The 27,799-nt window shown below is 49.8% G+C and overlaps 1 protein-coding gene across 1 annotated transcript in view; it reads right to left on the bottom strand.

Annotated features, from left to right (window-relative positions):
• The window catches only part of HUWE1 (HECT, UBA and WWE domain containing E3 ubiquitin protein ligase 1), a 1,034,695-nt gene that overhangs the window by 316,741 nt on the left and 690,155 nt on the right, over positions 1 to 27,799 (bottom strand). The window contains 2 exon segments of the mRNA XM_030194273.1: positions 16,289 to 16,378; positions 16,953 to 17,131. Coding sequence (XP_030050133.1) covers positions 16,289 to 16,378; positions 16,953 to 17,131 — 269 coding nt within the window.

Here is a 27,799-nt window from a genome sequence, read left to right as displayed (position 1 = left end):
TTTTAGCCATTTTATTAGAACCCTTCCCACCCTCCCCCCACGTACTTAATTCCCCTTCTACCCCCCCCCCCGAGTCTCCCTCCATGGACAACCCCCTCCCCCCTCCCTCCCCTCCCAGACCAAGCATCTGTTGTTGCTAGCACTCAGGCAGAAATGGCAGCCACACTTGTTCCCATTTAGGAAGGGTTCTCCTTTTCTCAGCAGTCAATCTCTTCATCTCACATATATATTTCACTTTCGTGATCCATTCTGTCAGTGAGGGGACCTTCGAAACCCTCCAGTGTTTTGCCAGGTTTATCCGGGCTGCAAGCAAGGCTCCCCGTACCAACATCCATTGGTGTGACTTTAAACCCTCAGGCCTCTGCCCTAATATAAAAATCAAGGGGTGCCACTGTACAGACCCTCCTGCCCATTTTTGAAGCCTACATTGGACTCCCCTCCAGTACGCCTGCGCCTTACGACAGGTTCACCAGATGTGTCCCATGGTTCCTGTCTCCCCACATAGCCTCCAGCACAACCTTGTCACCGACGGGTACATGTGATGTAACCTTACCGGCGTAAGGTACCATCTATAAAAGACTTTGACTACATTCTCCTGCAAAGCTACTGATCTTACAGATTTCAATATACCTTTCTCCAACTGTTCCCAGTTTTTCTCTGGCAGTGTGAAATGTAACTCTTGTTCCCACCTCTTTCTATGTGGGTTAGTGGGTCTATACCGGGCTCCTATGTGTCGATATAAAGAAGCAATCAACCCACGTGTGGTCTTAAAGTCAACACACAGTAGCTCTAGTGGATGGGCCTCCCTCTTCATACACCCTACATAAGTGGGTCCTTGCATGTAGTGTGTAGTCTGTAAGTATGCGTAACGGTCTTCCGACCTAAGTTTGTAGTCGTCCACCAGGTGGTCAAAGGGTGTCACTGCTGTACCCACATGCAATTGCCCCCACAAGTCTAGTCCATTTTTCGCCCATCTGCTAAAGGTGGTGTCTCCCACCCCCGGGGGGAACTCTGGGTTATCCACTATTGGCGAAAGTCCAGAGATTGGGGGCTGGCGATCCCCAAACATAAGATCCCAGTAATAAAATGTAGCCTGTACCGCCGGGGGGAATTTATCGACTTGCCTCCTGTGTCACGCTGGCAACCACATTAGATGTCCTAGTTTACGGGATCCCACCAAGGTTTGCTCCATGTGAACCCATAATTTATGTTCATCACTGCGGAACCACTCCACTGCTGCCCAGGACTGTGCTGCGCAGTAATACCAAAAGAGGTTAGGTATCCCCAGGCCCCCCTCCCTTCTACTCTTGTACAAGAGCACCCGTGGGAGTCTCGGTCTCTTCTGATTCCAAATGAACCTATATAAGCTATCCTGCAGACCTGATAGGAACGACCTGGACACTCGCATGGGGATTACTTGAAATAAGTACAGTAAACGGGGTAATACGTTCATCTTAATTGTAGCGATTCGGCCAAACCAAGACAGCCCCATATGTGACCAACGGCCCAGGTCTCCCAATATGTCTCTCAAGTCCTGGGTAGTTAACCTCAAAAAGTTCTGACAGGTGTTTAGGAATCTGCACCCCTAGGTACTGTATATCCTTTGTAGCCCATTTGAACGGGAAGGATGTCTTCAGCGATTCCACCACATTCAGCGAGACCCCCACAGACATACCCACCGATTTGCTAGCATTCAGCTTATATCCTGATACCCTGGTACAGCCCTCTATCTCCCTCATCAAATTAGGGAGTGAGACCAATGGCTTTGTCAAATACAAGAGAACGTCATCAGCAAATAATGCAATTTTATGTTCCTGGGACCCAATCCGGACCCCTGTGATATCTACGTTCTCGCGTATTGCCGCCGCCAGTGGCTCCATCGCCAAGGCAAACAACAAAGGAGGCAGAGGGCACCCCTGTCTGGTGCCTCTTCCCAACCCAAATGCCCCTGAGTTCCCCCCATTTATCCTCACACATGCTTGTGGGGATGAGTAAAGTGATTAGTAGAGCTATAGAAATGCTAAGTAGTAGTAGATTGAATCCAGGATCTGTAGTACTGACCTATCCCCACTCTTTGAAGCACTTTGTCCAGGTATCTCCAATGAACCCTGTCAAAGGCTTTCTCCGCATCAAGTCCTAACAATAATACCGGAGTAGCCTTTACTTGTGCACTATGTAACAAATTCAACGTTCTGTGTATGTTGTCCATAGCCTGTCTCTTGATTACAAACCCGACCTGGTCTGGATAAATTAAGGAGGGGAGTACCTCGCCCAGGCAGTTAGCTAGTACCTTTGCCATGATCTTGACATCAGCGTTATCGAGATAGGGCGATAGGACGCACATTCTACCGCGTCTTTTCCTGGTTTTGGGATGACCGCCACCCAGGCCTCCATCATTGATTGGGGGAGCCTAGACCCCTCCCTCACTGAGTTAATAACCATCACCAAATATGGAGCCAGTTCCCCCCCAAAGGTCTTAAAGAATTCGTTAGTGTATCCATCCAGGCCTGGGGCCTTTCCGGTTGGCAATGATTTAATAACCTGGAGCACTTCGGTTACCTGGACCGGCGCCTCGAGATCCCTCCTCTGTTGTTCTGACAACACTGACATACCCCTATTTTGCAAGTATTGGTCTATCTCCACGGTCTGCACAGCGGCATCCTCTCTGTAGAGTGACTCATAATATTGAGCAAACCGCTCCCTGATCAAAGCCGAAGTCTGCACCATGGTGCCCCTGCCATCTTTCACTCGCAAAATTTGCCTATCCGCCCTCAACTTCCGCAATTTATTAGCCAGTATCCTACCCGGTTTGTTAAAGTTTTCATAGTACACCTGTTTTAATCTGGCATGCACAAACCTCAAACTTTCTTCATGCAATTCAGTCATCTCCAGCCTCACATCTTGGAGCCTTCGGTAGTCAGACATAGAGCCCGTGGCCCTGTATCTGTCCTCCAACTCCCCCCAGCCTCACCATACACTGGGCCAGTCGAGCCTTCTGCACCTTCGCCCTTTGACTTGCGCACTTAATGAAATAGCCCCTTGCCACTGCCTTGAATGCGTCCCAGACTGTACCCACTGTGAGGCCAGAGTCCTTGTTAATGTCAAAGTATTCCTTCATGACTGGAACAAATCTTTTCACAATGTCCGGGTCTTGCAACAAACAATTGTTGAGGGACCATCTTCTGTCTTTAAGCTCCACCCGCAAAAATGGAATGGTAGCCCAAACCGGGGCATGATCTGAAATTGTGATATGATCTATGGAGGATTCCCCCCCCTCACTGAGCAAAGTCTTGTCAACAAAAATATAGTCCAATCTGGAATAGGATGAGTGCACCCGAGAGTAGAACGTGTAATCCCTCCCCCTAGGGTGTCCCAGTCTCCACATGTCATGTAATGTGATGTGAATGTGTGGACCGATGACCACGTCGCAGCCTTGCAAATCTCTTCAATAGTGGCTGACTTCAAGTGCGCCACTGACGCTGCCATGGCTCTAACACTATGAGCCGTGACATGACCTTCAAGAATCAACCCAGCCTGGGCGTAAGTGAAGGAAATGCAATCTGCTAGCCAATTGGAGATGGTGCGTTTCCAGACAACGACCCCCTTCCTATTGGGGTCGAAAGAAACAATTGGGTGGACTGTCTGTGGGGCTGTGTCCGCTCCAGATAGAAGGCCAATGCTCGCTTGCAGTCTAATGTGTGCAACTGACGCTCAGCAGGGCAGGTATGCGGTCTGGGAAAGAATGTTGGCAAGACAATTGACTGGTTAAGATGGAACTCCGACACCACCTTTGGCAGGAACTTAGGGTGGGTGTGGAGTACTACTCTGTTATGATGAAATTTAGTATAAGGAGCATGAGCTACCAGGGCTTGAAGCTCACTGACTCTACAAGCTGAAGTAACTGCAACCAAGAAAATGACCTTCCAGGTCAAGTACTTCAGATGGCATGAATTCAGTGGCTCAACAGGAGGTTTCATCAGCTGGGTGAGGATGACGTTGAGATCCCATGACACTGCAGGAGGCTTGACAGGGGGCTTTGACAAAAGCAAGCCTCTCATGAATCGAACGACTAAAGGCTCTCCAGAGATGGCTTTACCCTCTACACGATAATGGTAAGCACTAATTGCACTAAGGTGATTCCTTACTGAGTTGGTCTTGAGACCAGACTCTGATAAGTGCAGAAGGTATTCAAGCAGGTTCTGTGCAGGACAAGAATGAGGTTCTACGGCCTTGCTCTCACACCAAACGACAAACCTCCTCCACTTGAAAAAGTAACTTTTTAGTGGAATCCTTTCGAGAAGCAAGCAAGACATGGGAGACTCCCTCAGAAAGACCCAACAAAGCAAAGTCTACGCCCTTAACATCCAGGCCGTGAGAGCCAGAGACTGAAGGTTGGGGTGCAGAAGCGCTCCTTCGTTCTGCGAAATGAGAGTCGGAAAACACTCCAATCTCCACGGTTCTTCGGAGGACAACTCCAGAAGAAGAGGGAACCAGATCTGACGGGGCCAAAAAGGCGCTATCAGAATCATGGTGCCGTGGTCTTGCTTGAGCTTCAGTAAGGTCTTCCCCACCAAAGGTAAGGGAGGATAAGCATACAGGAGGCCGTTCCCCCAATGGAAGAGAAAGGCATCCGACGCCAGTCTGCCATGTGCCTGTAGGCTGGAACAGAACAGAGGCAGCTTATGATTGGTCTGAGAGGCGAAAAGGTCCACCGAGGGGGTGCCCCACTCTCGGAAGATCTTGCGTACCACTCTGGAATGGAGCAACCACTCGTGCGGTTGCATGACTCTGCTCAGCCTGTCGGCCAGACTGTTGTTTACACCTGCCAGGTATGTGGCTTGGAGAAGCATGCCAAACTGGCAGGCCCAACGCCACATCCTGACGGCTTCCTGACAAAGAGGGCGAGATCCGGTGCCCCCTGCTTGTTGATGTAATACATTGCAACCTGATTGTCTGTCCGAATTTGGATGATTTGGTAGGACAGCCGAACCCTGAAGGCCTTCAGTGCGTTCCAGACCGCTCAGAGCTCCAGGAGGTTGATCTGAAGATCTTGTTCCTGGGGGGACCACACCCCCTGGGTGTGGAGCCCATCGACATGAGCTCCCCACCCCAGGCGAGATGCATCCGTCGTCAGCACCTTCGTGGGCTGCGGAATTTGGAATGGACGTCCCAGGGTCAAATTGGTCCGATTTGTCCACCAGTGCAGCGAAGTGCGGCAACTGATGGACATGCGGATGACATCTTCTAGATTCCCGGTGGCTTGGCACCACTGGGAAGCTAGGGTCCATTGAGCAGATCTCATGTGAAGACGAGCCATGGGAGTCACATGGACCGTGGAGGCCATATGGCCCAGGTGTCTCAACATCTGCAGAGCTGTGATCTGCTGAGACGCTCTGGTCTGAGAAGCGAGGGACAGGAGATTTTGAGCCCTCGCCTCGGGAAGATAGGCCTGAGCCGTCTGTGAATTCAGCAGAGCTTCTATGAATTCCAGAGATTGAACTGGCTGGAGATTATCACAAACCTCAGCAGCTCCAGAAGGTGAATAGTACACTGCATGGACCGAAGAGCTCCTGCCTCTGAGGTGCTCTTGACCAGCCAATCATTGAGATACGGGAACACGTGCACCCCCAGCTTGCGTAGATACGCCGCAACCACCACGAGACACTTCGTGAACACCCGTGGTGCAGAGGCGAGCCCAAAGGGCAGCACACAATACTGAAAGTGCCGTGTCCCCAGACGGAATCGGAGATACTGTCTGTGAGCTGGCAGTATCGGGATGTGAGTGTAAGCGTCCTTTAAATCCAGGGAACATAGCCAATCGTCTTTCTGAATCATGGGTAGAAAGGTGCCCAAAGAAAGCATCCTGAACTTTTCTCGCACCAAATACTTGTTCAGGCCTCTCAGGTCTAGGATGGGGCGCATCCCCCCTGTTTTCTTTTCCACAAGTACCTGGAATAGAATCCCTGCCCTTCCTGCTCGGGTGGCACGGGCTCGACCGCATTGGCGCTGAGAAGGGCGGAGCGTTCCTCTGCAAGTACCTGCTTGTGATGGGAGCTGAAGGATTGGGCTCCCGGTGGGCAATTTGGTGGAGTGGAGACCAAATTCAGGGTGTATCCACACCGCACTATTTGGAGAACCCACTGGTCGGAGGTTATAAGAGGCCACCTTTGGTGAAAAACTTTCAACCTCCCCCCGACCGGCACGGATACTTTGATGGCGGCTATGTTCCCATGGATCCAGTCAAAAGCCCATCCCCTGCTTTTGCTGTGGAGGCGCAGGGGGCTACTTAGGTGCAAGCTGTTGATAGGAACGAGCGCACTGGGACTGTCCCTGTGCCTGAGGAGGCCTTCGGGCCGGCTGGGTGTACCTACGCTTGCTGTAGGCGTAGGGTGCAGCCTGCTGGGCCCGGGAAAAACTTCCACCTGCTGAGGTGGATGCTGAAGGCGCCTGGTGGGAGAGCTTGTCGAGAGCCGTTTCCCGCTGGTGTAGTTGGTCCACCAACTGCTCGACCTTCTCGCCGAAAATGTTATCCCCCCGGCAAGGGACATCTGCCAGCCGCTGCTGGGTAAGGTTGTCCAGGTCAGAGGCACGCAGCCAGGAGAGTCTGCGTATCACTATACCTTGGGCCGCAGCTCGAGATGCCACATCACAGGCGTCATAGATACCCCTGGACAGGAACTTTCTGCACGCCTTCAGCTGCCTGACCACCTCCTGAAATGGCCTGGACTGCTCCGGAGGGAGCTTGTCAACCAGGTCCGCCAGTTGCCGCACATTATTCCGCATGTGGATGCTCGTGTAGAGCTGGTATGATTGGATGCGGGTCACGAGCATGGAAGATTGGTAGGCCTTCCTACCAAACGAGTCCAGAGTGCGAGACTCCCGCCCAGGGGACGCCGAGGCGGTATCCCTCGAACTTCGTGCTCTCTTGAGAGCAGAGTCCACGACCGCCGAGTCATGAGGCAATTGAGGCCGCATCAACTCTGGGTCTGAGTGGATTCTGTATTGGGACTCTGCTTTCTTGGGGATGGTAGGATTAGATAGTGGCTTCAACCAGTTCCGAAGCAGTGTCTCCTTAAGGACATTGTGCAACGGCACCGTGAAAGACTCTCTAGGTGGTGATGGATAGTCGAGGACTTCGAGCATCTCCGCCCTCGGCTCATCCACAGTAACCACGGGGAAAGGAATGCTGATAGACAAATCCCTGACAAAAGAGGCAAAGGAGAGGCTCTCAGGAGGCGAGAGCTTCCTCTCCGGTGAAGGAGTGAGGTCGGAGGGAAGGCCCAGACTCCTCTGAGGAGAAATATCTGGGGTCCTCCTCCTCCCACCACGAGGCCTCCTCCTCAGTGTCGGACATGAGCTCTCTCAGCTCAGACCGCAACCGGGTCCCGTCTCGACTGCGAGGAACCACGTCCTCGATGATGGTGTCGAGCGGTGGACTCCCGCGCCGGTGGGGACGAAGCTCCCTCTATCGACGTCGACTCCGGCGTCTGAGGCCTCAGCATTGGGCCAGAGCCCACCAGCGCCTCCATCAACGGTGCCAGGGGCACAAGCACCCCCGGTGCCGGTAGAGCCTGACGCATCAGCCCTTCCAGGATCCCGGGAAGGATGGCTCGGAGGCACTCGTCGAGGCCCGCTGTCGGGAAAGGCAGGGGGGCCGGTATGGGTGTCAGTGCTGGAAGCTGCTCGGGTCCAGGAGACGGTACTGAGATACCTGCGGACCGGCGCAGCGACATCTTCGACCGAGGGGGAACACTCCTCCCAGCAATGCCGCTTCCTGGGCGTCGAGTCGTCCCTCGATGTCCCGGAACTGCCAGTCCCGTGCGTCGTGGGCAACCGATGACGGTGCTTCTTGGCTTTCTTTCGATGCCCATCATCGGCACTCCGCGGAACGGACGAGGAGGAGGTGGAGCCCCCCCCCCGGCCTCGAGGTATCGGATCCGACAGGGTTTGGTCCCGATGGCCCTGAGCAGCAGGAGTGGCCGGGGCAGACTGTCCATGTGGCCGCTCACCGTTGCCGGCAGGCCGGCGGGCCAAAGGTACCTGTGCTCCTGGGGTCGATGCCATAGTTGGCACCGACGCCGTCGAGAGTTCCAAAAAGATGGTCCCGCAGAACTTGCCTCGTCACCTGCGTCCGCTTCCTTAAGCTGAGACACAAGGTGCACGTCTTGGAATTATGCTCCGGGCCGAGGCACTGGAGACACCAAGCGTGAGTATCGGTCTGCGAGATCTGCCGGCCGCAACGACCACACTTTTTGAATCCGCTCGGGACCTTCGAGGACATCGACGGAAAACTTGCGTCAGCAAAGTCAAAATCGTCGATGGTGGTGGTGAAAAGCACACCCGAAAATAAAGAAAAGGCCGCGACGACACGCCCTCGTGACTAGGAACGACGAGGAAGACTCTTTTTCATTTTTTTTAAAGAAAAAAATAACGCGAACGTGTACACTAATAAAGAAAAACCACGGGCTAGGTCGCAATCCGGTTTCCGGGGCTGACTAAGAGAGGGACGTGAACACGTCTCTCTGCAGCGCGGAAAGAAAAAAAACTGAGCGGGAATGGTCGCGTATGCGCGGTGGCCGTGCCCTGCGTGTGGGACCTCCCGTGAAGTTTTCTTCTGGTTGGTGGGGGCTGCCGTGGACGTCAACCCAGTCGTGAGAACAAGCAGCCTGCTTGTCCTCGGAGAAGTAGAAATACTATACTCTCCCACAGGGAATGAGTCAAAAACCAGGGAATAGTTTGCAGGTGGAGCTGCTAGTAAATACTGCAGTTTGTGTTCTCTTGCTTTGTTTTTGCTAGTTAATATGCATAGGCTGGCACAGAACTTGAGACCTTAATTAAGTTTGGTATAGTCTTCTAGGGTAAAATTGCTGAAAAAATGGGAATTGATAAGGTCTTCTATACCATTACTGCTGATGTTTCTTGGTTTGAATATGCTCTTGAGGTTGTGAGATCTCCCTAATATTTGAAGGAGGATCCTTAACTTCAGAAACTGTTTTCAACTTTTGCATCAAAAAGGCTCTCTCAGACAAAGCACACATCTATTAATTTGTCCTGAAGGTCTTCCTAGAGACTCAAAGCTTTCAATCAGCCCATTTGATGTGCCGAGATAGCCACCACAGCTGTTCTGGATGTTGTATCATAGGTGTCACAGGCTGCGTGAAAAAGGTGATATGTCGATTCTTGAAGACTCAAATGAAGTTGGTGATTTTTTTCTTGTGGTGCAAATGAAGCATAATGATCTTTGAGCACTTTTCAACTATGTTGATAGTGAGGCATTTGCAGCTGATGTTCTGTGATCTAAAGGGTCACCATGGCACTTCATACACCTTCTTTCCAATAGTATTTACAATTTTATTGTCTTTACCTGCGGGTCCATAGATTTGTGCTTTGGATATTTTGCTTTTCTTCAAAGCTGCTTCTGAAACAATGATAAAGCTGGGTTTGATCATGTCCTGGTAGGAATATATAGTGGAATTCCAGATAACCCAGATGTAATAGGTATGAGAGCAGGAGTCTTCCAAATGGATAACTGGAGCTCAGGAACGGGCAGTGTTTTAGCACTTTTGTTGCAGAACATAATTGTAAGATAAAGCAAAACATTTCTTTTAACTGTTTTGAGATTGAGGTGTTCACAGTGAGAGCAACTTAGACATTTTTTGACAAACTTTAATATGGGAATTCTTCTGAAAACTAATCCTTATGCTTTTTCTGAAGGAGGAAAGACATGAGGTGCAGTAGTGACTACATCTCCTGTACTAAGGTTCCCTTGATGTGGAGGTTAAATAAGCTTGCATGGAACCTAGAGGCAATCCCTGAGGAGACCAATGAGGCTGACATAAGCAAGGAGAGGAGTGTGGACTGTCCTGGATTTGGAAAGTTTCTATACTGGTGTGTTGTTGTAAGACTGGAAGAGGTTCAGGTGCTTGTAAGACAAACTGTATCCTGGACAAACGTTTTGAGATGGAAAAAAAAAAGCAGAGTTTGCAGCATCCATAGGAGGAAGAAAGGAGGTGCTTTATCCAGCTTGGCTGAGCAAGGGCATGGTGTTATGAGAGGAGTTACTCTGTTTAGGTGGGGGTGTCCTTTCTAACAGGAAAAGGGGCATTTATGCTTGCCCACAGAAGAAGAGACATTGAACTGCCGAGAGAGATTGATTTTCCCTCATTAAGATGTGAGCTGGCTGACTTTTGGGAAGTATGTTTCTTTTCCTTATGCTTTAAGGTTTGTTTACTTACAGCACTGGTGGTGGTGGTAGGGGGTAGAGACTCCCAAAATTGTGGGCCTTGCCCTCCAGAGGCCCCAGCAACAAAATGCAAGATAGCTGCTGGAGTTTTGTTTTCAGATGTTTGTAGCCCCGGAGGGAGAAAAAGAAGTACAGGCAGCACATGAGCAGTTGGCAGTGCCATGATTGTGAAAGTAAAACCTGGAGCCAGCTTAGAGTCAAAGATAAAAAAGACTGTATAAATAAAATAATAAAAAAATAATAATTTTGAACTGTTTACGAGGAGATCAAAGCAAGCTGCAAAACAGAGAACTAGCATAACCAGTGGATGCTGAAGACTGAGGAGGGCAGTTTTCAAGCAGTGTGGGAGCCCCTGCACATGCTCAAAGATGTTTCATTAAGACTTCTCTGAGCTTAGAGAACATTGCCACAGATGATGTCACCTGGAAGGTGATGGCATTCTCCTGCCTTGTCTTCAGAGAAAGGCTGTAGCAAACCACCTTGAAGATGATTCTGGGCACCACAGCCAGACCAAAGGAAGGGCTTGAAACTGTAAACTCTCAGAGCCTACCTAAATCTCCTTTATTAGTTACAAGGCAGATCTGCCTGAGAAGGTCTCTCAAACTTCTGAAAGGTAAAATTATGTATTATACCTGATAATTTTCTTTCCATTAATCATAGCTGATCAATCCATAGACTGGTGGGTTGTGTCCATCTACCAGCAGGTGGAGATAGAGAGCAAAGCTTTTGCCTCCCTATATGTGGTCATGTGCTGCCGGAAACTCCTCAGTATGTCGATATCCAAGCTCCATCCGCAGGACTCAGCACTTAGAGAATTACACCCACAAAGGGACACTCTGCCCAGCTCACCACCGCCGAAACGGGGGAGGGGAATTAACCCAGCTCATCCCCACACAAGTGGGGGAGGGGAATCCGTCCAGCTCATCCCCGCGGAGCGGGGGAGGGACACCACCCCGCCGATGCGGGGGGATCTGGCTTATCCTGCAACCGCAACCGCGGGAGGAGCTGACTGACCCTAACACCGCCGAAGCGGGAGGGGTACAAAGCTGCCCTACAGCCGCACGAAGCGGGAGGGAGCGCCGGCAGAATTTATGTCTCAATCCAGCCCTGTAAAACGGAGGGGAGAGGAATGCAGCAGCTCACTGTAACACAAACTCGTCTCAACTCTTGAAGAATCCAATTGAAAAAACTTGAACACGAAGTCCTCCTGAACAGGAACTAAAGACTAAATTTGAATCTGAAATGCAACCAGAATATAAACAGTACAGATATCTGGGAGGGGCTATGGATTGATCAGCTATGATTAATGGAAAGAAAATTATCAGGTATGATACATAATTTTACCTTCCATATCATCATGCTGATCAATCCATAGACTGGTGGGATGTACCGAAGCAGTACTCACCCAGGGCGGGACATTGAAATCCCTGACCGCAACACTGAAGCTCCAAACCGGGCCTCCGCCCGAGCAGCCACAGTCAAGCGGTAATGCCTGGAGAAGGTATGGGCTGATGCCCAAGTTGCCGCCTTGCAAATCTCTTCCAAGGAGACGGACCCGGCCTCTGCCATCGAGGCCGCCTGAGCTCTAGTGGAGTGAGCCTTCAGCTGGATAGGCGGCACCTTCCCCGCGGCCACATAAGCCGCTGCAATGGCTTCCTTGACCCATCTTGCCACTGTAGGCTTAGCAGCCTGCAGACCCTTACGAGGACCTGCAAACAGGACAAACAGATGATCCGATTTCCGGAAATCATTGGTCACTTCCAAGTATCTGAAGATGACTCGTCTCACATCCAGATATTTGAGAGCAGAGTATCCCTCTGGGTAGTCCTCCCTACGAAAGGAAGGGAGACAGAGCTGCTGATTCACATGGAAGCGAGAAACAATCTTGGGCAGGAAGGAAGGCACTGTGCGAATAGTCACTCCTGCCTCAGTGAACTGCAGAAAAGGCTCTCGACATGAGAGTGCCTGGAGCTCGGAAACTCTTCTGGCTGAAGTGATAGCCACCAAAAAGACTGCTTTCAACGTCAGGTCGTTCAGAGATGCCCTCGACAAGGGTTCAAAAGGCAGCTTCTGCAAGGCTCTTAGTACCAGGTTGAAATTCCACGCAGGCACCACTGAGCGCAGAGGAGGGCGCAGGTGATTAACTCCCTTGAGAAAACGTACCACATCTGGCTGCGAAGCCAGGGAAGCACCCTTCAGGCGGCCCCTGAAACAAGCCAGAGCCGCTACCTGGACTTTAAGGGAACTGAGCGACAGGCCTTTCTCCAGACCTTCTTGCAGGAACGCCAGCACTGAAGAAATTGGAGCAGTGAAGGGAGAAAGTGAGCCTGCTTCACACCACGCTGCAAAGGTACGCCAAACCCTGGCGTAAGCAGTAGAAGTAGAGCGCTTCCTCGCTCTCAGCATAGTGGCGATGACCTTGTCTGAGAAGCCCTTCTTCCTCAGACGCTGCCGCTCAATAGCCAGGCCGTAAGACCAAAGGGGGAGGGATCCTCCATCACCATGGGACCCTGATGCAACAGGCCCTGCTCCACTGGCAGCCGCAGAGGGTCGTCCACTGAGAGCCTGATCAAGTCCGCATACCAGGGACGTCTGGGCCAGTCCGGACCCTGTCCCAGTGAGTAGATGCAATAAACGTTGAAATAAACGCCCTTAAGGACGTCCAAAATTTTTTTTTTTTTTTTTAACGGAGCCAGCGGGAGGGGGGAGAAAAGGAGGGACCTGGCGCCACCAGGTTTGCACTTGCTCAAGAAGAGCCCTCAACCCCAGGAACTCAACAAAACCTAAAAATTAGGCTTGGAGACCTAGCCAGAGCTGCTGCTGTGTGTGACCACCACCTGCTGAGATAGAGAACATACTGAGGAGTTTCCGGCAGCACATGACCACATATAGGGAGGCAAAAGCTTTGCTCTCTATCTCCACCTGCTGGTAGATGGACACAACCCACCAGTCTATGGATTGATCAGCATGATGATATGGAAGAGTATGTCCTTTCACAATCAGATTTAGACAGAAAACACCACCCCTCTCCCCCCCCAGCAGATTTCACTCGCCTTACAGGGGTTTCGTATTGCCTTCAGCTAAGACAACGAAAAGCAATTATACTTTGGTTTCAACTCGCTACAGTCACCAAACCTGACACAAAAAGCTCCTTTCCATGATTATTAATCTAGGAATAAGAATATTTTAACCAAAGATATTAGAGCAACTTCCTTCAGTCAGTATCACACCTGCAGTTAGTTTCAGAACTTGTCAAACAGAACCTTTGATCACCACAGCTTCCCTGGGTAGGTTCAGGGACTGCTCTAGCAGGACCAAAGGAAAGGAAATTAACAGCTAATTTTAGATTCCATCTTTTGTATTCTGCATGTTAAACTAGTCCAGATACGTGGGAAGTACTCAAGCTCCATTCAGAATGGGTAGGAGGAATGCATGCTCTCTCAAGACTCCTGCATCAACTTATTTCATTCAGTAAGTAACACCCGATCCAACGGGACCCATTTCACCAGTGATTCCTGGCTTTTATCAGGGTAGTCAGGATTCCATACTGGCATAAAGTCCTACAAGAAAAAAACTACAAAACTTAAAAAAAGATCTCTAAAAGTAAAACTTTCTAACTTTAGAAAAGAAAACACTGAGTGCTCTAAGTAACGTTCTGTGGCAGGCTCCTGCTTCAAAACATGGCACTTTAAGTACTTCTACTCTGCAAGTGTTGTTTGAATATTGTGTCTAAGTATGCAAATTAACGATTTCAAGAGGAATTTCTTTTGGAGAGTATCAAGTATGAAGATTTAAAAGTGAATTTTTTTCGAGATGTTTTAAAGGATCTTTTTGGAATGAAAGAATTTATACTTCCTGAGTCTACTGGGGATTCTTTTGCTTTCTTACAGGGACATGTCAACAGATCAAAGACCTAGGAACTAGGTAACCACAACTTACCTGAGGATGTCTGTCGCTGCTCTGGCCTTTATCACCCAACTTCCTCACTGCTGAAAGTGAGAAAGGCTGATCGTGGCACAAGTAAAATTAGCCTCAAAAGGGGGAGAATGTTAGGCCCTTAAAATTATTAAGTGCAATCAGAGAGTATAAATTCAGCAACTACAGTAGACTTAGAGATACTAACACATATTGCTCAAGAAAGGAGGACAAAGCCCTGAGGAATAAAGCTCAGTGTCCAAGTACTGAAGGATCCACTGCAGAAGCAGAACAGCTGCATGCTTGACTCTCTGGAGAAAAGTATCCCAACCTGGGATGCTGAGAAGAGCTTCTGTAGCTGGGCTTTAGCAGCTTCAGTCTCCTACGAATATGAAACAAAATTGAAGAAATGATCCCCAAAAGGGAAATATCGCCTCCAAAACACTAAACTCAAAGAGGCTCCAAACTTTAACCCAGGCCTGCTACACATTTCTGTTTCACACCAACAAAGGCTGAAATACCAGATACCACGTATTCTCATTATGTAGCATGACAACAGCCAAGGCTGTTAAAAAAAAAAAAAAAAAAGGTCTCTTCTCCAACTTGGGGGGGGGGGGGGGGGCAGATAAAGGATGAGTGAAGTGCCCCTTTTTGCACTTTCAGAGACAGGTCCACTGTGCGCCTGAAGATTTCCACCTCCTCCCGACATCCACATACATAGTAATGATGCAGCCGGCCAGCACTCATATCACAGCCACTCCTGCTGAGTTGCAAGGATTTCAAGGGCCAATGTTTGAGAGGGGGGGAGGGAACAACCACCGAAGAAGCCAGAACACCAATCCACAGCACAAGGCCCCAACCACTCCTCGGCCTTTCACAGAGCTTTATTTCCCCTCAATCTCCAAACACAGCAAGTTGCTATGAGCTGTTTTTGAGACACTCAAGGCTCTCATGTAAAACAGGAGATGAGGTGTACTGCAGTCCACTCCAGGAAGGAGGGCAGAGGAGGGGGAGGAACCTAGCCTCCCGGGTGTAACACCCCGTGGCAAACGTAGCCCTGTGGACCAACACCCTCGAAGCACTAAGGCTTAGACAGAAGGTCAGCAACTTTTTTTTTTTTTTTTTTTTAAATCAACCACCTAGGAATCCAAACCACAAACCGAGACCATCCTAGGGACCACCTCCACCCCCCGGCCTACCAGACTGGCTCAGACTGCATATCCACCATCTGCTGGGAGACTGATAAATACTGGCTGGCTGGGTGGGAACTGAACACGGTTATTATACAATTCCCAGAGTCAAGTGTTCTCAGTCTCCCTCTGCTGGTAGGTGTGTTTAACCCAAGATTCTTGACCAGTCAGGAGGGTTGCTGAGGAATTTTATTTTTGATTGCTTATTTGCTGAACCTATTTACGACACACCTACAGGAGAATACCTGTTGCTAGATAGTGGGGAATGCATGCAAACGTCAGCATGCAAGTGAATCCTGCCATGAATGTGTTTCCTTCACAGCACTTTCACTGTGTATGGACTCACTACACCATGAAAATGCATCCTTCATTGCACAGCCATGGTAGCCTTGGACAGCTGAAGAGACGGACGGTAGGCTCAGAAAAGTAGAAAATCAGTTGGATACTGGGTGAGGGCTACTAGAGCCTTGTATTGGGAGCAAAAGGTTTGGCCACGAGCATCCGGTGCATTTTACTGGGTTCACCAAATTCAACTGTTTATTAACAATGTTCAGTTTAATTAGCTCTATGAATTACCAGTAAGACAATTTTGTGTTTTATCTGTATGTGTAATTTCTAGAATAGTGTAACACCCCTTGGCTTTGTGAAGTCTCATTGTCACCAGAAACCATAAGAGAATAGCTTACAGAAGCAGAAACCAATCTAGTAGGCAAGAGGTTGCAACCAAAGAGGAACATGAACAGGTACGGGCAAAGCCTGAGCACTACTTGGCAGTCCCATTCAAGTGTCTCCAGCGTTAATGTGAATTTTTACAAGACAATGCTACTGGATTTTGTTAAGATTACAGTGGTTGTCTCACCATACTGGGATTGGATGCTAAGGCAATAATATCTTGACAGGTGAAAACATATTATAAACAGCAAGCAGCTTGATCACTCACCTGATACACAGTCATGCATACTTTCTGCATCTAGCACTTTACACTCCTCTGTCCAACGAGTTAGGGCAGTGGGGATGCTTGACAGAGTTCCTACAGAGAGAGATTCATTAAAACAGTGTAGCCATCACAGGCTCAAGCTAACATTTCTACTCTTGCTTCAACTACTCAGTGATCAGTTAACACAAAAGAACTGTCAGCCTAAATGTGCACTTCAGAAGGATTAAATAGGTTTGGCCTCTGCCCAAGCTTCCGATTCATTATTGCACCTTATTGTGCTGACTGCTAAGGTCAAGGGAGTAGGACTTGACTGTACCTAGGACCTCATTCACTCTCTCTCTCCCAAGGTAGAAAAAAACAAATTACTTTCATGGGGTTCTGTGGAGCAACAATTGTACAATGTCACTCATACACACTTCCCTCCACACATTTCAATCCCAGCTACACAACTTACTTCCCTCCAAGCTAGTCATTTGCCTACAAATGTAACTCTTATTTCAATGTTCCCATGTTGCCCTCTTTCCACTTTGTTCCTTCCATTCTCCTCTGGTCATTCTCCTCTTTCCATACATGAGGACTTCACTCCTCAGTGCCTCCTGTTGCATGAGGAATTCCCCTCATCTGTAATTTTACATCTTCCACACCCCCCACTCACCACGCAACTGACCTCCCTGGCTGGTGGCTGTGCTCTGATCGTGGAAGAAGTCATCAAGCAGTTCATCATCAGAGCGTGCGATGATATGAACGTCATCATTGCCAACCAGGAGACGGGCTCGACCCCGACTCTGCATGGGAAGACTACTGCTTAGCTGTAGAATGTCTGCCGCCGCTGAAGGGCCCAGCAACCTGTGGGAATAACAGGACCAAGTCAGCTCTGGCAAAGACCTGACACAGAGATGCAGACCCCTCTACTAAGATCTGACAGTGGTGTGGCTACATTTATCAGTTCAAAATTTCAATTTACTTCACCTCCAATATTCTTGCTTACTTTCTGGCTTTTATTTTATGCTGTATGTTTTAAATGCTATTTGAAAGTGAAATTATACTACTCCCACTCCAACACACATTAAGCAGTCACTCTGCTGTTTTAGCATGTAGTAGCCATTAACACAGGCCCATGCTAATGGTTAGTGCACACTTAATCCCACACCAACTGCTTAGCACACTTTAGCAAACAAGTCCGTATGTTTCTCATGAAGTTTCTTGACGACAGCTCTGGTCTGAAAGTCTCAGAATAAAGAGATTCTCAGAGTGCTTTGTGCAGCAGCTAAACAGTTGCTTGGCTCATGTGATGCAGTGAGCACAGAGGTAGTGTTTCTCTTGGGCTCTCCAGTTTGCCTCCCCTTTCTTAATAAGCCGCATTGAGTCTGCCATGAGTGGGAAAGCACAGGGTACAAATGTAACAAAAATAAATTAAAATAAATACATCGGAGGAAATCCTACATTTAAAGCAATCGTTTTTGCATACCAGTTTTCATTCTCTTCATAAGGGCAAATTTGTGATTAAACTGGCAGCCAATGTGTCTGAGAAACCTGCTAAACAAGAAAAAGATAAGTGGTAGCAGACGAGACAAAAATGGCGGAGATACCAGAAGCTGCGGTGGGAGTCAGCGAGGAACTTTTAAACAAGATTACGGAAGCAGTTGCAATGGCTTTGGGGCCGCATTTGGATGTGCTGAATTCTACTTTACACCTTCCTCTTTTGCGGCGGATTTCTACACTCAAGTTGTGGAGGTTGAACGGAGAGTAAGTGACACGGAGGATGTGGTAACCACAGTGTTAGCTGATTTAAAGAAGTTCGACGGATAAGCTGGATGACCTGGAAAACAGGTCTAGGCGGAACAACATCTGAATTGTGAGTCTTCCAGAATTCTTTAAAGATGCTGAGCTGCCCAGTTTCTTAGAAGGTTGGCTAGTCTGAGAATGTCTTCAGACTGAACATCTTGGCCCAATGCGCATTGAAAGGGTTCATCGTGTCAGGAGGAGAAAGGAGGGAGCTGCTCGACCTCGTGTTGTTATAGCCTGTTTTCTGAATTTTGCCATGAGGGAGCATCTTATGTGCAATTTCTGTTTGAAGGAGCTACTCTATCAAAATCAGCGCATACTACTATTCAAAGATTACTCTGTGCACACGGCCACCCGGAGGCGTAGTTGGGGATATCTGTAAGCAGCTAGTGGAGCTTGCAATATCCTGCCATCCTAAAAGTATTTCATGAAGGAAAAACACATGTTTTCTACAGCGGAGGATGACCACATGCAACTAGTAAGTTGGTCTGAAGAGGGGTCTGGGACTACATCATGATCCTGGGACTGCTGGCTATCTCCTTCTGTTGCTGATTAGCGGTTTGTTTATACCTTCCTTTTGGGACAGTAGTTGTGTTTGTTTTACACTGGTAGTGGCAGGAGGGTGGTCCAGGAGTTCATTATTGCTGATACCCGAGTCCTTTGCTTTCTTTTTCACTGGTGTGCATGAGTGGATTGGGGGAGGAGAGGTATGGCTGAATGTATGGCTATGATTGGCGTGTGAATAGTACATACATGGGAGAGGAGGGGGGTTGGTGGGGGGAGGGTCATGGGGGAAGAGTGGGGGGGCAGATATGACTTCTTCTGGAGTGGGATCTGTGAGGTATGTGAGGTTGGGTTCTTGTGGGAGTGTGACAGGAGATAGATGTGTGGGTATATATCTCAATATGTGTGGACTTGCCAGGGTGGGGGCTGGGCAACTTGGTGGATTTTTAGTGGATGGGATGAGCCTTATCTGGTTGTTTTCTAGTTGGGGGAATGGTGGGTAATAAAGTTTGTCTAATTTCATGGAATGTTTCAGGTATAAGCTCTCCTAGTAAACATTCCAAGACACTGCAGACTGTGCCCGATGTAGGGTGGGGCTTGCAGGTCTTCAGGAGACAAAGTTAACTGACATTGAGCATCAGAAATTGAGGATGTCTTGGGTAGGACAATATTCTTCCAAGGAAGCAGAATGGTGTGGTTATTTTGATTTACAAGAGAGTTCCCTTTTTCAGTTGACAAGGGAGATAAACGATACAGAGGGAAGGTATCTTTTCTTGGAAGGTATTCTTCATTCTGCACAGGTAGTGATTGCATCTATATATGCTCCAAACAAATCTTCTCAACCCCTTTTTCAGTCTTTGCTAGCCACTATGGTGACGCATTTCCAGGATCCTCATATCCATAAGATCTTGTTGGGAGATTTCAATGTGGTTCTCAATCCCCAGATACTCTTCCGCAGGTGGGAGCTGTGCTCATCCTTATGTGAACTGCGGTCTGGGAGTTTGGTGGAGAAGTTTGGATTTGGTAGACACATAGAGAATGTTACACCTCCATGATAGGGATTTTACCCATCTTTCTAAGGTACATAGTACCTTTTCTAGGACTAACTATACCTTTGTATCTTAGTCCGTGTTTCCTTTAGTTACGGCTGTGGAGCTGGGAGTGTTAGCGGTTTCTGACCACTGTCCAGTCTGGATTGATATAGAACTAGGGGGATTAGGTATAGGTAGGTCATAATGCTGGCGCTTCCCTGTAGAGCTGTAATCTGATATGGAATTTCAGAAGTATTTAACTCAAAAATGGAAGGGTTTTGCCTCATTTAATACCGAGCATATTTCTAATGCCTCCTTATACTCGGCGACAGTCAAGGTGGCTATGCAGGGTGAAGTCATTGCTTAGGTCTATAAGCATAGAAGATTAGTGGCAGTTTGCTTGTTAGATTTGGGAAAATGAGTTACTAAAGGTAAGCGTACTTATCAGCATACGTCTATGGTAGTCGCTAGGAATGCTTTCATTGCTTCTCAGGCAGCACTTCAAGAAAAGACACAGCGACATCTCTTTTACCGTAAGTATAAATGTCAAAGATTTGGGAATCCACTGGGGCACCTACTGGTCAATCTCACCAGGAACTGGAATGGTCCTTTGGTGGTTTGCAGACACAAACTGGGGAGATGGTCAAAGCGCAGAAAAAGATTGAAGCTATGTTTGTCAATTTTTGGCCTAGTGGTTAGGGTGGTGGACTTTGGTCCTGGGGAACTGAGGAACTGAGTTAGATTCCCACTTCAGGCACAGGCAGCTCCTTGTGACTCTGTGGAAGTCACTTAACCCTCCACTGCCCATGTAAGCCGCATTGAGCCTGCCATGAGTGGGAAAGCGCGGGGTACAAATGTAACAAAAAAATAATTATACTCTTCTGAGGCACAGGGGAAGGAGGAAGCGGTGCAGGCATTAGACACCCTTTCGTTGCCTAAATTGTCAGATAATGAGCGGGTGACCTTTTTCAGGTATGGAGCTTCAGGAGGCTATTATGGTGCTTAAGTTACATAGATCTTCTGGTTCAGCTGGATTTAATAGGTAGTTGTACAAAATTCTCTCTCCTCATCTGGTAGGTCCTTTGGTCTTTTTTATGAGGCTATTCAAGAGCAGGGATTTCCAGCAGCTATGAATCAAGTTTTGTTTACTGTCTTGTCTAAATCGTGCAAGGATCTGCTTTATCCATAGTCTTACTGGCCATTTTGCTAATTAACATGGCTCTCAAGCTTATGGCTAAGATTCTAGCAGATAGGTTAGCAGTCTATATTCCAACTTTAGTTGCAGAGAAGCAGGTGAGGGAAGGCATGTACACAAGCTCCTTTTTGCTCTTGAGTACAGTCAAAGAATGGCTGCTCCAGCCTTGCTTATTAGTTTTGACTCAGAAAAGGCTTTTTACAGGGTGGAGTGGTTGTTCCTATTTTTGTTGCTCCGCTCAATGGGATTTGAAGGATTCTTTTTGCAAGCTATCCAAAACTTGTATGCACATCCTATGGCTATTATCATCCATGGGCAGATTTCCGAGGTTTTTGCTTTGCATACGGGTACACGACAGGGATGCCCTCTATTGCTGCTACTTTATCTTATTTTCTTGAGCCGCTCGTTTTCAATTAAACAACATGCTCAAATCAAGGGAGTGTCTACTGGTAGGGAGCAGGTCAAATGCATGAATTTGCGGATGATATACTTGTGCTCACTAATCCAAACACATTGTTACAGGAGGTATTACAGATCTTTACTAATTTTGGGGCTTTATCGTGTAAGAGATCAGTGGGATCATTTTCCGTTAAAGGAAGCGCCCAGTATGGTCAAATATCTTGGGGCCTGTATCACGTATGATCTTTCTCAACTTTACATAGCAAATGTAACTCCCTTGCTGTGAAAAACTGTGGAGTGTCTGCGTATATGGGGGGGGGGGGGGGGGGGGGGGGGTTCTTACTGGTGCCTTTAGTATGGCAAAGTGGAGTGGAGGAGTAGCCTAGTAGTAGTTACTGCAATGGACTTTCCTGGGGAACTGGGTTCGATTCCCACTGCAGCTCCTTGTGATTCTGGGCAAGTCATGTAACTCTCCATTGCCCCAGGTACAAATAAGTACCTGTATATACTATGTAAACCACTTTGAATGTAGTTACAAAAACCATAGAAAGGCAGTATATCAAGTCCCATCCCCTTTCTAACATGCTCACTGTCCCGAGAAGGCTTTATCTATTTCAGATTTTCCCTATTTGGTTGCGCAGTAGGGACCTGGATAAATTACACCATACTGTTTGTGTTTTTCTCGGGGGGGGGGGGGGGGGGAGAACCTTGTTTGCCCTGGCGCATATTATCATAACTTTGTAGCAAGGGGGGCTTTGGTTTGTTAGATCTGGCGCTATTTAATCCAACTGCAGGGTTACAGCAGATTAGGGATTGGTGTTTGGAGACTGCTTTTGCTTAGTCTATGGCTTTTGCAGACAGCAGTATCGTCTCCACTCTCTTCTATTTGTTGCATGCTGTCTGATTACTTAGCCTCAGTTTATCATAGCCATGTTCTTTGGTCCTATATGCATCAAAGTATGGCAATGTTTTTGTAGCTCTATGGGTATCAGTTCTGAAGTTTCTCCTTTTCTTACATTGAGAGATAACTTGGATTTTCTGCCTGGTATTGATAATAAGAGTCTTTAGAGAGTGGCAGGTGCAGGGAGTGAATCGAGTGGGAGATGTTCTTGATGATGATGATGCTCAACTGTCTCCTGAGGCGCTGCAATGTTTGTATAAAGCGAATGCTACATACCTGTAGAAGGTATTCTCCAAGGACAGCAGGCTGATTGTTCTCACTGATGGGTGACGTCCACGGCAGCCCCTCCAATCGGAATCTTCACTAGCAAAGTCCTTTGCTAGCCCTCGCGCGCCCGCGCGCACCGCGCATGCGCGGCCGTCTTCCCGCCCGAAACCGGCTCGAGCCGGCCAGTCCAGTATGTAGCAAGACAAACTCTTAAGGGAAGACACAACTCCAAAGGGGAGGCGGGCGGGTTTGTGAGAACAATCAGCCTGCTGTCCTCGGAGAATACCTTCTACAGGTATGTAGCATTCGCTTTCTCCGAGGACAAGCAGGCTGCTTGTTCTCACTGATGGGGTATCCCTAGCCCCCAGGCTCACTCAAAACAACAACCATGGTCAATTGGGCCTCGCAACGGCGAGGACATAACAGAAATTGACCTAAAAAAATTTACCAACTAACTGAGAGTGTAGCCTGGAACAGAACAAACAGGGCCCTCGGGGGGTGGAGTTGGATCCTAAAGCCCAAACAGGTTCTGAAGAACTGACTGCCCGAACCGACTGTCGCGTCGGGTATCCTGCTGCAGGCAGTAATGAGATGTGAATGTGTGGACAGAAGCCCACGTCGCAGCTTTGCAAATTTCTTCAATAGAGGCTGACTTCAAGTGGGCTACCGACGCAGCCATGGCTCTAACATTATGAGCCGTGACATGACCCTCAAGAGCCAGCCCCGCCTGGGCATAAGTGAAGGAAATGCAATCTGCTAGCCAATTGGAAATGGTGCGTTTCCCTACAGCCACTCCCCTCCTATTGGGATCAAAAGAAACAAACAATTGGGCGGACTGTCTGTGGGGCTGTGTCCGCTCCAGGTAGAAGGCCAATGCTCTCTTGCAGTCCAATGTGTGCAGCTGACGTTCAGCAGGGCAGGAATGAGGACGGGGAAAGAATGTTGGCAAGACAATTGACTGGTTCAGATGGAACTCCGACACGACCTTTGGCAGGAACTTAGGGTGAGTGCGGAGGACTACTCTGTTATGATGAAATTTGGTGTAAGGGGCCTGGGCTACCAGGGCCTGAAGCTCACTGACTCTACGAGCTGAAGTAACTGCCACCAAGAAAATGACCTTCCAGGTCAAGTACTTCAGATGGCAGGAATTCAGTGGCTCAAAAGGAGGTTTCATCAGCTGGGTGAGAACGACATTGAGATCCCATGACACTGTAGGAGGCTTGACAGGGGGCTTTGACAAAAGCAAACCTCTCATGAAGCGAACAACTAAAGGCTGTCCTGAGATCGGCTTACCTTCCACTTGGTAATGGTATGCACTGATTGCACTAAGATGAACCCTTACGGAGTTGGTCTTAAGACCAGACTCAGACAAGTGCAGAAGGTATTCAAGCAGGGTCTGTGTAGGACAAGAGCGAGGATCTAGGGCCTTGCTGTCACACCAGACGGCAAACCTCCTCCAATGAAAGAAGTAACTTCTCTTAGTGGAGTCTTTCCTGGAAGCAAGCAAGATACGGGAGACACCCTCTGGCAGACCCAAAGAGGCAAAATCTACGCCCTCAACATCCAGGCCGTGAGAGCCAGGGACCGGAGGTTGGGATGCAGAAGAGCCCCTTCGTCCTGCGTGATGAGGGTCGGAAAACACTCCAATCTCCACGGTTCTTCGGAGGATAACTCCAGAAGAAGAGGGAACCAGATCTGACGCGGCCAAAAAGGAGCAATCAGGATCATGGTGCCTCGGTCTTGCTTGAGTTTCAACAAAGTCTTCCCCACCAGAGGAATGGGAGGATAAGCATACAGCAGGCCCTCCCCCCAATCGAGGAGGAAGGCATCCGACGCCAGTCTGCCGGTGGCCTGAAGCCTGGAACAGAACTGAGGGACTTTGTGGTTTGCTCGAGATGCGAAGAGATCCACCAAGGGGGTGCCCCACGCTTGGAAGATCTGGCGCACCACTCGGGAGCTGAGCGACCACTCGTGAGGTTGCATAATCCTGCTCAATCTGTCGGCCAGACTGTTGTTTACGCCTGCCAGATATGTGGCTTGGAGCACCATGCCGTACCGGCGAGCCCAGGTCCACATGCTGACGGCTTCCTGACACAGGGGGCGAGATCCGGTGCCCCCCTGCTTGTTTACATAGTACATGGCAACCTGGTTGTCTGTCTGAATTTGAATAATTTGGTGGGACAGCCGATCTCTGAAAGCCTTCAGAGCGTTCCAGATCGCTCGTAACTCCAGAAGATTGATCTGTAGATCGCGTTCTTGGAGGGACCAGCTTCCTTGGGTGTGAAGCCCATCGACATGAGCTCCCCATCCCAGGAGAGACGCATCCGTGGTCAGCACTTTTTGTGGCTGAGGAATTTGGAAGGGACGTCCCAGAGTCAAATTGGTCCAAATCGTCCACCAATACAGGGATTCGAGAAAACTCGTGGACAGGTGGATCACGTCCTCTAGACCTCCAGCGGCCTGATACCACTGGGAGGCTAGGGTCCATTGAGCAGATCTCATGTGAAGGCGGGCCATGGGAGTCACGTGAACTGTGGAGGCCATATGGCCCAGCAATCTCAACATCTGCCGAGCTGTGATCTGCTGGGACGCCCGCACCCGGGAGACGAGGGACAACAAGTTGTTGGCTCTCGTCTCTGGGAGATAGGCGCGAGCCGTCCGAGAATCCAGCAGAGCTCCTATGAATTCGAGGTTCTGCACTGGAAGAAGATGGGACTTTGGGTAATTTATCACAAACCCCAGTAGCTCCAGAAGGCGAATAGTCAACTGCATGGACTGCAGGGCTCCTGCCTCGGACGTGTTCTTTACCAGCCAATCGTCGAGATATGGGAACACGTGTACTCCCAGCCTGCGAAGTGCCGCTGCTACCACAGCTAGGCACTTTGTGAACACCCTGGGCGCAGAGGCGAGCCCAAAGGGTAGCACACAGTACTGGAAGTGGCGTGTGCCCAACTGAAATCGCAGATACTGTCTGTGAGCTGGCAGTATCGGGATATGTGTGTAGGCATCCTTCAAGTCCAGAGAGCATAGCCAATCGTTTTGCTGAATCATGGGGAGAAGGGTGCCCAGGGAAAGCATCCTGAACTTTTCTTTTACGAGATATTTGTTCAGGGCCCTTAGGTCTAGGATGGGACGCATCCCCCCTGTTTTCTTTTCCACAAGGAAGTACCTGGAATAGAATCCCAGCCCTTCTTGCCCGGATGGCACGGGCTCGACCGCATTGGCGCTGAGAAGGGCGGAGAGTTCCTCTGCAAGTACCCTCTTGTGCTGGAAGCTGTAAGACTGAGCTCCCGGTGGACAATTTGGAGGTTTTGAGGTCAAATTGAGGGTGTACCCCTGCCGGACTATTTGCAGAACCCACTGATCGGAGGTTATGAGAGGCCACCTTCGGTGAAAAGCTTTCAACCTCCCTCCGACCGGCAGGTCGCCCGGCACGGACACTTGGATGTCGGCTATGCTCTGCTGGAGCCAGTCAAAAGCTCGCCCCTTGCTTTTGCTGGGGCGCCGCGGGGCCTTGCTGAGTCGCACGCTGCTGACGAGAGCGAGCGCGCTGGGGCTTAGCCTGGGCCGCAGGCTGTCGGGAAGGAGGATTGTACCTACGCTTGCCAGAAGAGTAGGAAACAGTCTTCCTTCCCCCGAAAAATCGTCTACCTGTAGAGGTAGAAGCTGAAGGCTGCCGGCGGGCGAATTTGTCGAATGCGGTGTCCCGCTGGTGGAGAGACTCTACCACCTGTTCGACTTTTTCGCCAAAAATGTTGTCCGCACGGCAAGGCGAGTCCGCAATCCACTGCTGGATTCTATTCTCCAGGTCGGCGGCACGCAGCCATGAGAGCCTGCGCATCACCACACCTTGAGCAGCGGCCCTGGACGCAACATCAAAAGTGTCATAAACTCCTCTGGCCAGGAATTTTCTGCACGCCTTCAGCTGCCTGACCACCTCCTGAAAAGGCTTGGCTTGCTCAGGGGGAAGAGCATCAACCAAGCCCGCCAACTGCCGCACATTGTTCCGCATGTGTATGCTCGTGTAGAGCTGGTAAGACTGGATCTTGGACACGAGCATAGAGGAATGGTAGGCCTTCCTCCCAAAGGAGTCTAAGGTTCTAGCGTCCTTGCCCGGGGGCGCCGAAGCATGTTCCCTAGAACTCTTAGCCTTCTTTAGGGCCAAATCCACAACTCCAGAGTCGTGAGGCAACTGAGTGCGCATCAGCTCTGGGTCCCCATGGATCCGGTACTGGGACTCGATCTTCTTGGGAATGTGGGGATTAGTTAAGGGTTTCGTCCAGTTCGCAAGCAATGTCTTTTTTAGGACATGGTGCAAGGGAACGGTGGACGCTTCCTTAGGTGGAGAAGGATAGTCCAGGAGCTCAAACATTTCAGCCCTGGGCTCGTCCTCCACAACCACTGGGAAGGGGATGGCCGTAGACATCTCCCGGACAAAGGAAGCAAAAGACAGACTCTCGGGAGGAGAAAGCTGTCTTTCAGGAGAGGGAGTGGGATCAGAAGGAAGACCCTCAGACTCCTCGTCAGAGAAATATCTAGGATCTTCCTCTTCCTCCCACGAGGCCTCACCCTCGGTGTCAGACACAAGTTCACGAACCTGTGTCTGCAACCTCGCCCTGCTCGACTCAGTGGAGCCACGTCCACGATGGGGGCGTCGAGAGGTAGACTCCCTCGCCCGCATCGGCGAAGCTCCCTCCGCCGACGTAGTCGGGGAGCCTTCCTGGGAGGTGGCCGCTGCCGGTACCGCACGCGGTACCGACGTCGGGGACCTCAACCTGGGCGATGGGCCAGCCGGCGCCACGCTCGACGGTACCGGAGGCGCAAGCACCGCCGGTACCGGAGGGGTAGGGCGCAACAGCTCTCCCAGAATCTCTGGGAGAACGGCCCGGAGGCTCTCGTTTAGAGCGGCTGCAGAGAAAGGCTGTGAGGTCGATGCAGGCGTCGACGTCAGGACCTGTTCCGGGCGAGGAGGCTGTTCCGGGCTGTCCAGAGTGGAGCGCATCGACACCTCTTGGACAGAGGGTGAGCGGTCCTCTCGGTGCCGATGCCTGCTGGGTGCCGAATCCCTCGGCGACCCAGAGCTCTCGGTGCCGACGCGGGGAGGAGACCGGTGTCGATGCTTCTTCGACTTCTTCCGAAGCATGTCACCGGAGCTCCCCGGCACCGACGAGGAGGACGTAGAATCCATCCGTCGCTTCCTCGGGGCCGAGGCCGAAGAAGGTCGGTCTCGGGGGGGCTGTACCGCAGGAGCCCTCAGGGTGGGAGGAGACCCACCCGAAGGCTCACCGCCACCAGCAGGGGAATGGACAGCCCTCACCTGCACTCCTGACGATGCACCACCGTCCGACGACATCAGCAGACGAGGTCCCGGTACCACCGACGTCGATGCAGCTATCCGATGTCTCGGCGCCGATGCAGAGGCCCGATGCCTC

This window comes from Microcaecilia unicolor, chromosome 2, assembly GCF_901765095.1.
Source record: "Microcaecilia unicolor chromosome 2, aMicUni1.1, whole genome shotgun sequence".
NCBI lineage: Eukaryota > Metazoa > Chordata > Amphibia > Gymnophiona > Siphonopidae > Microcaecilia > Microcaecilia unicolor.
Note: the sequence above shows the minus strand (reverse complement) of the source record. Positions and strands in the feature narration are given on the sequence as shown.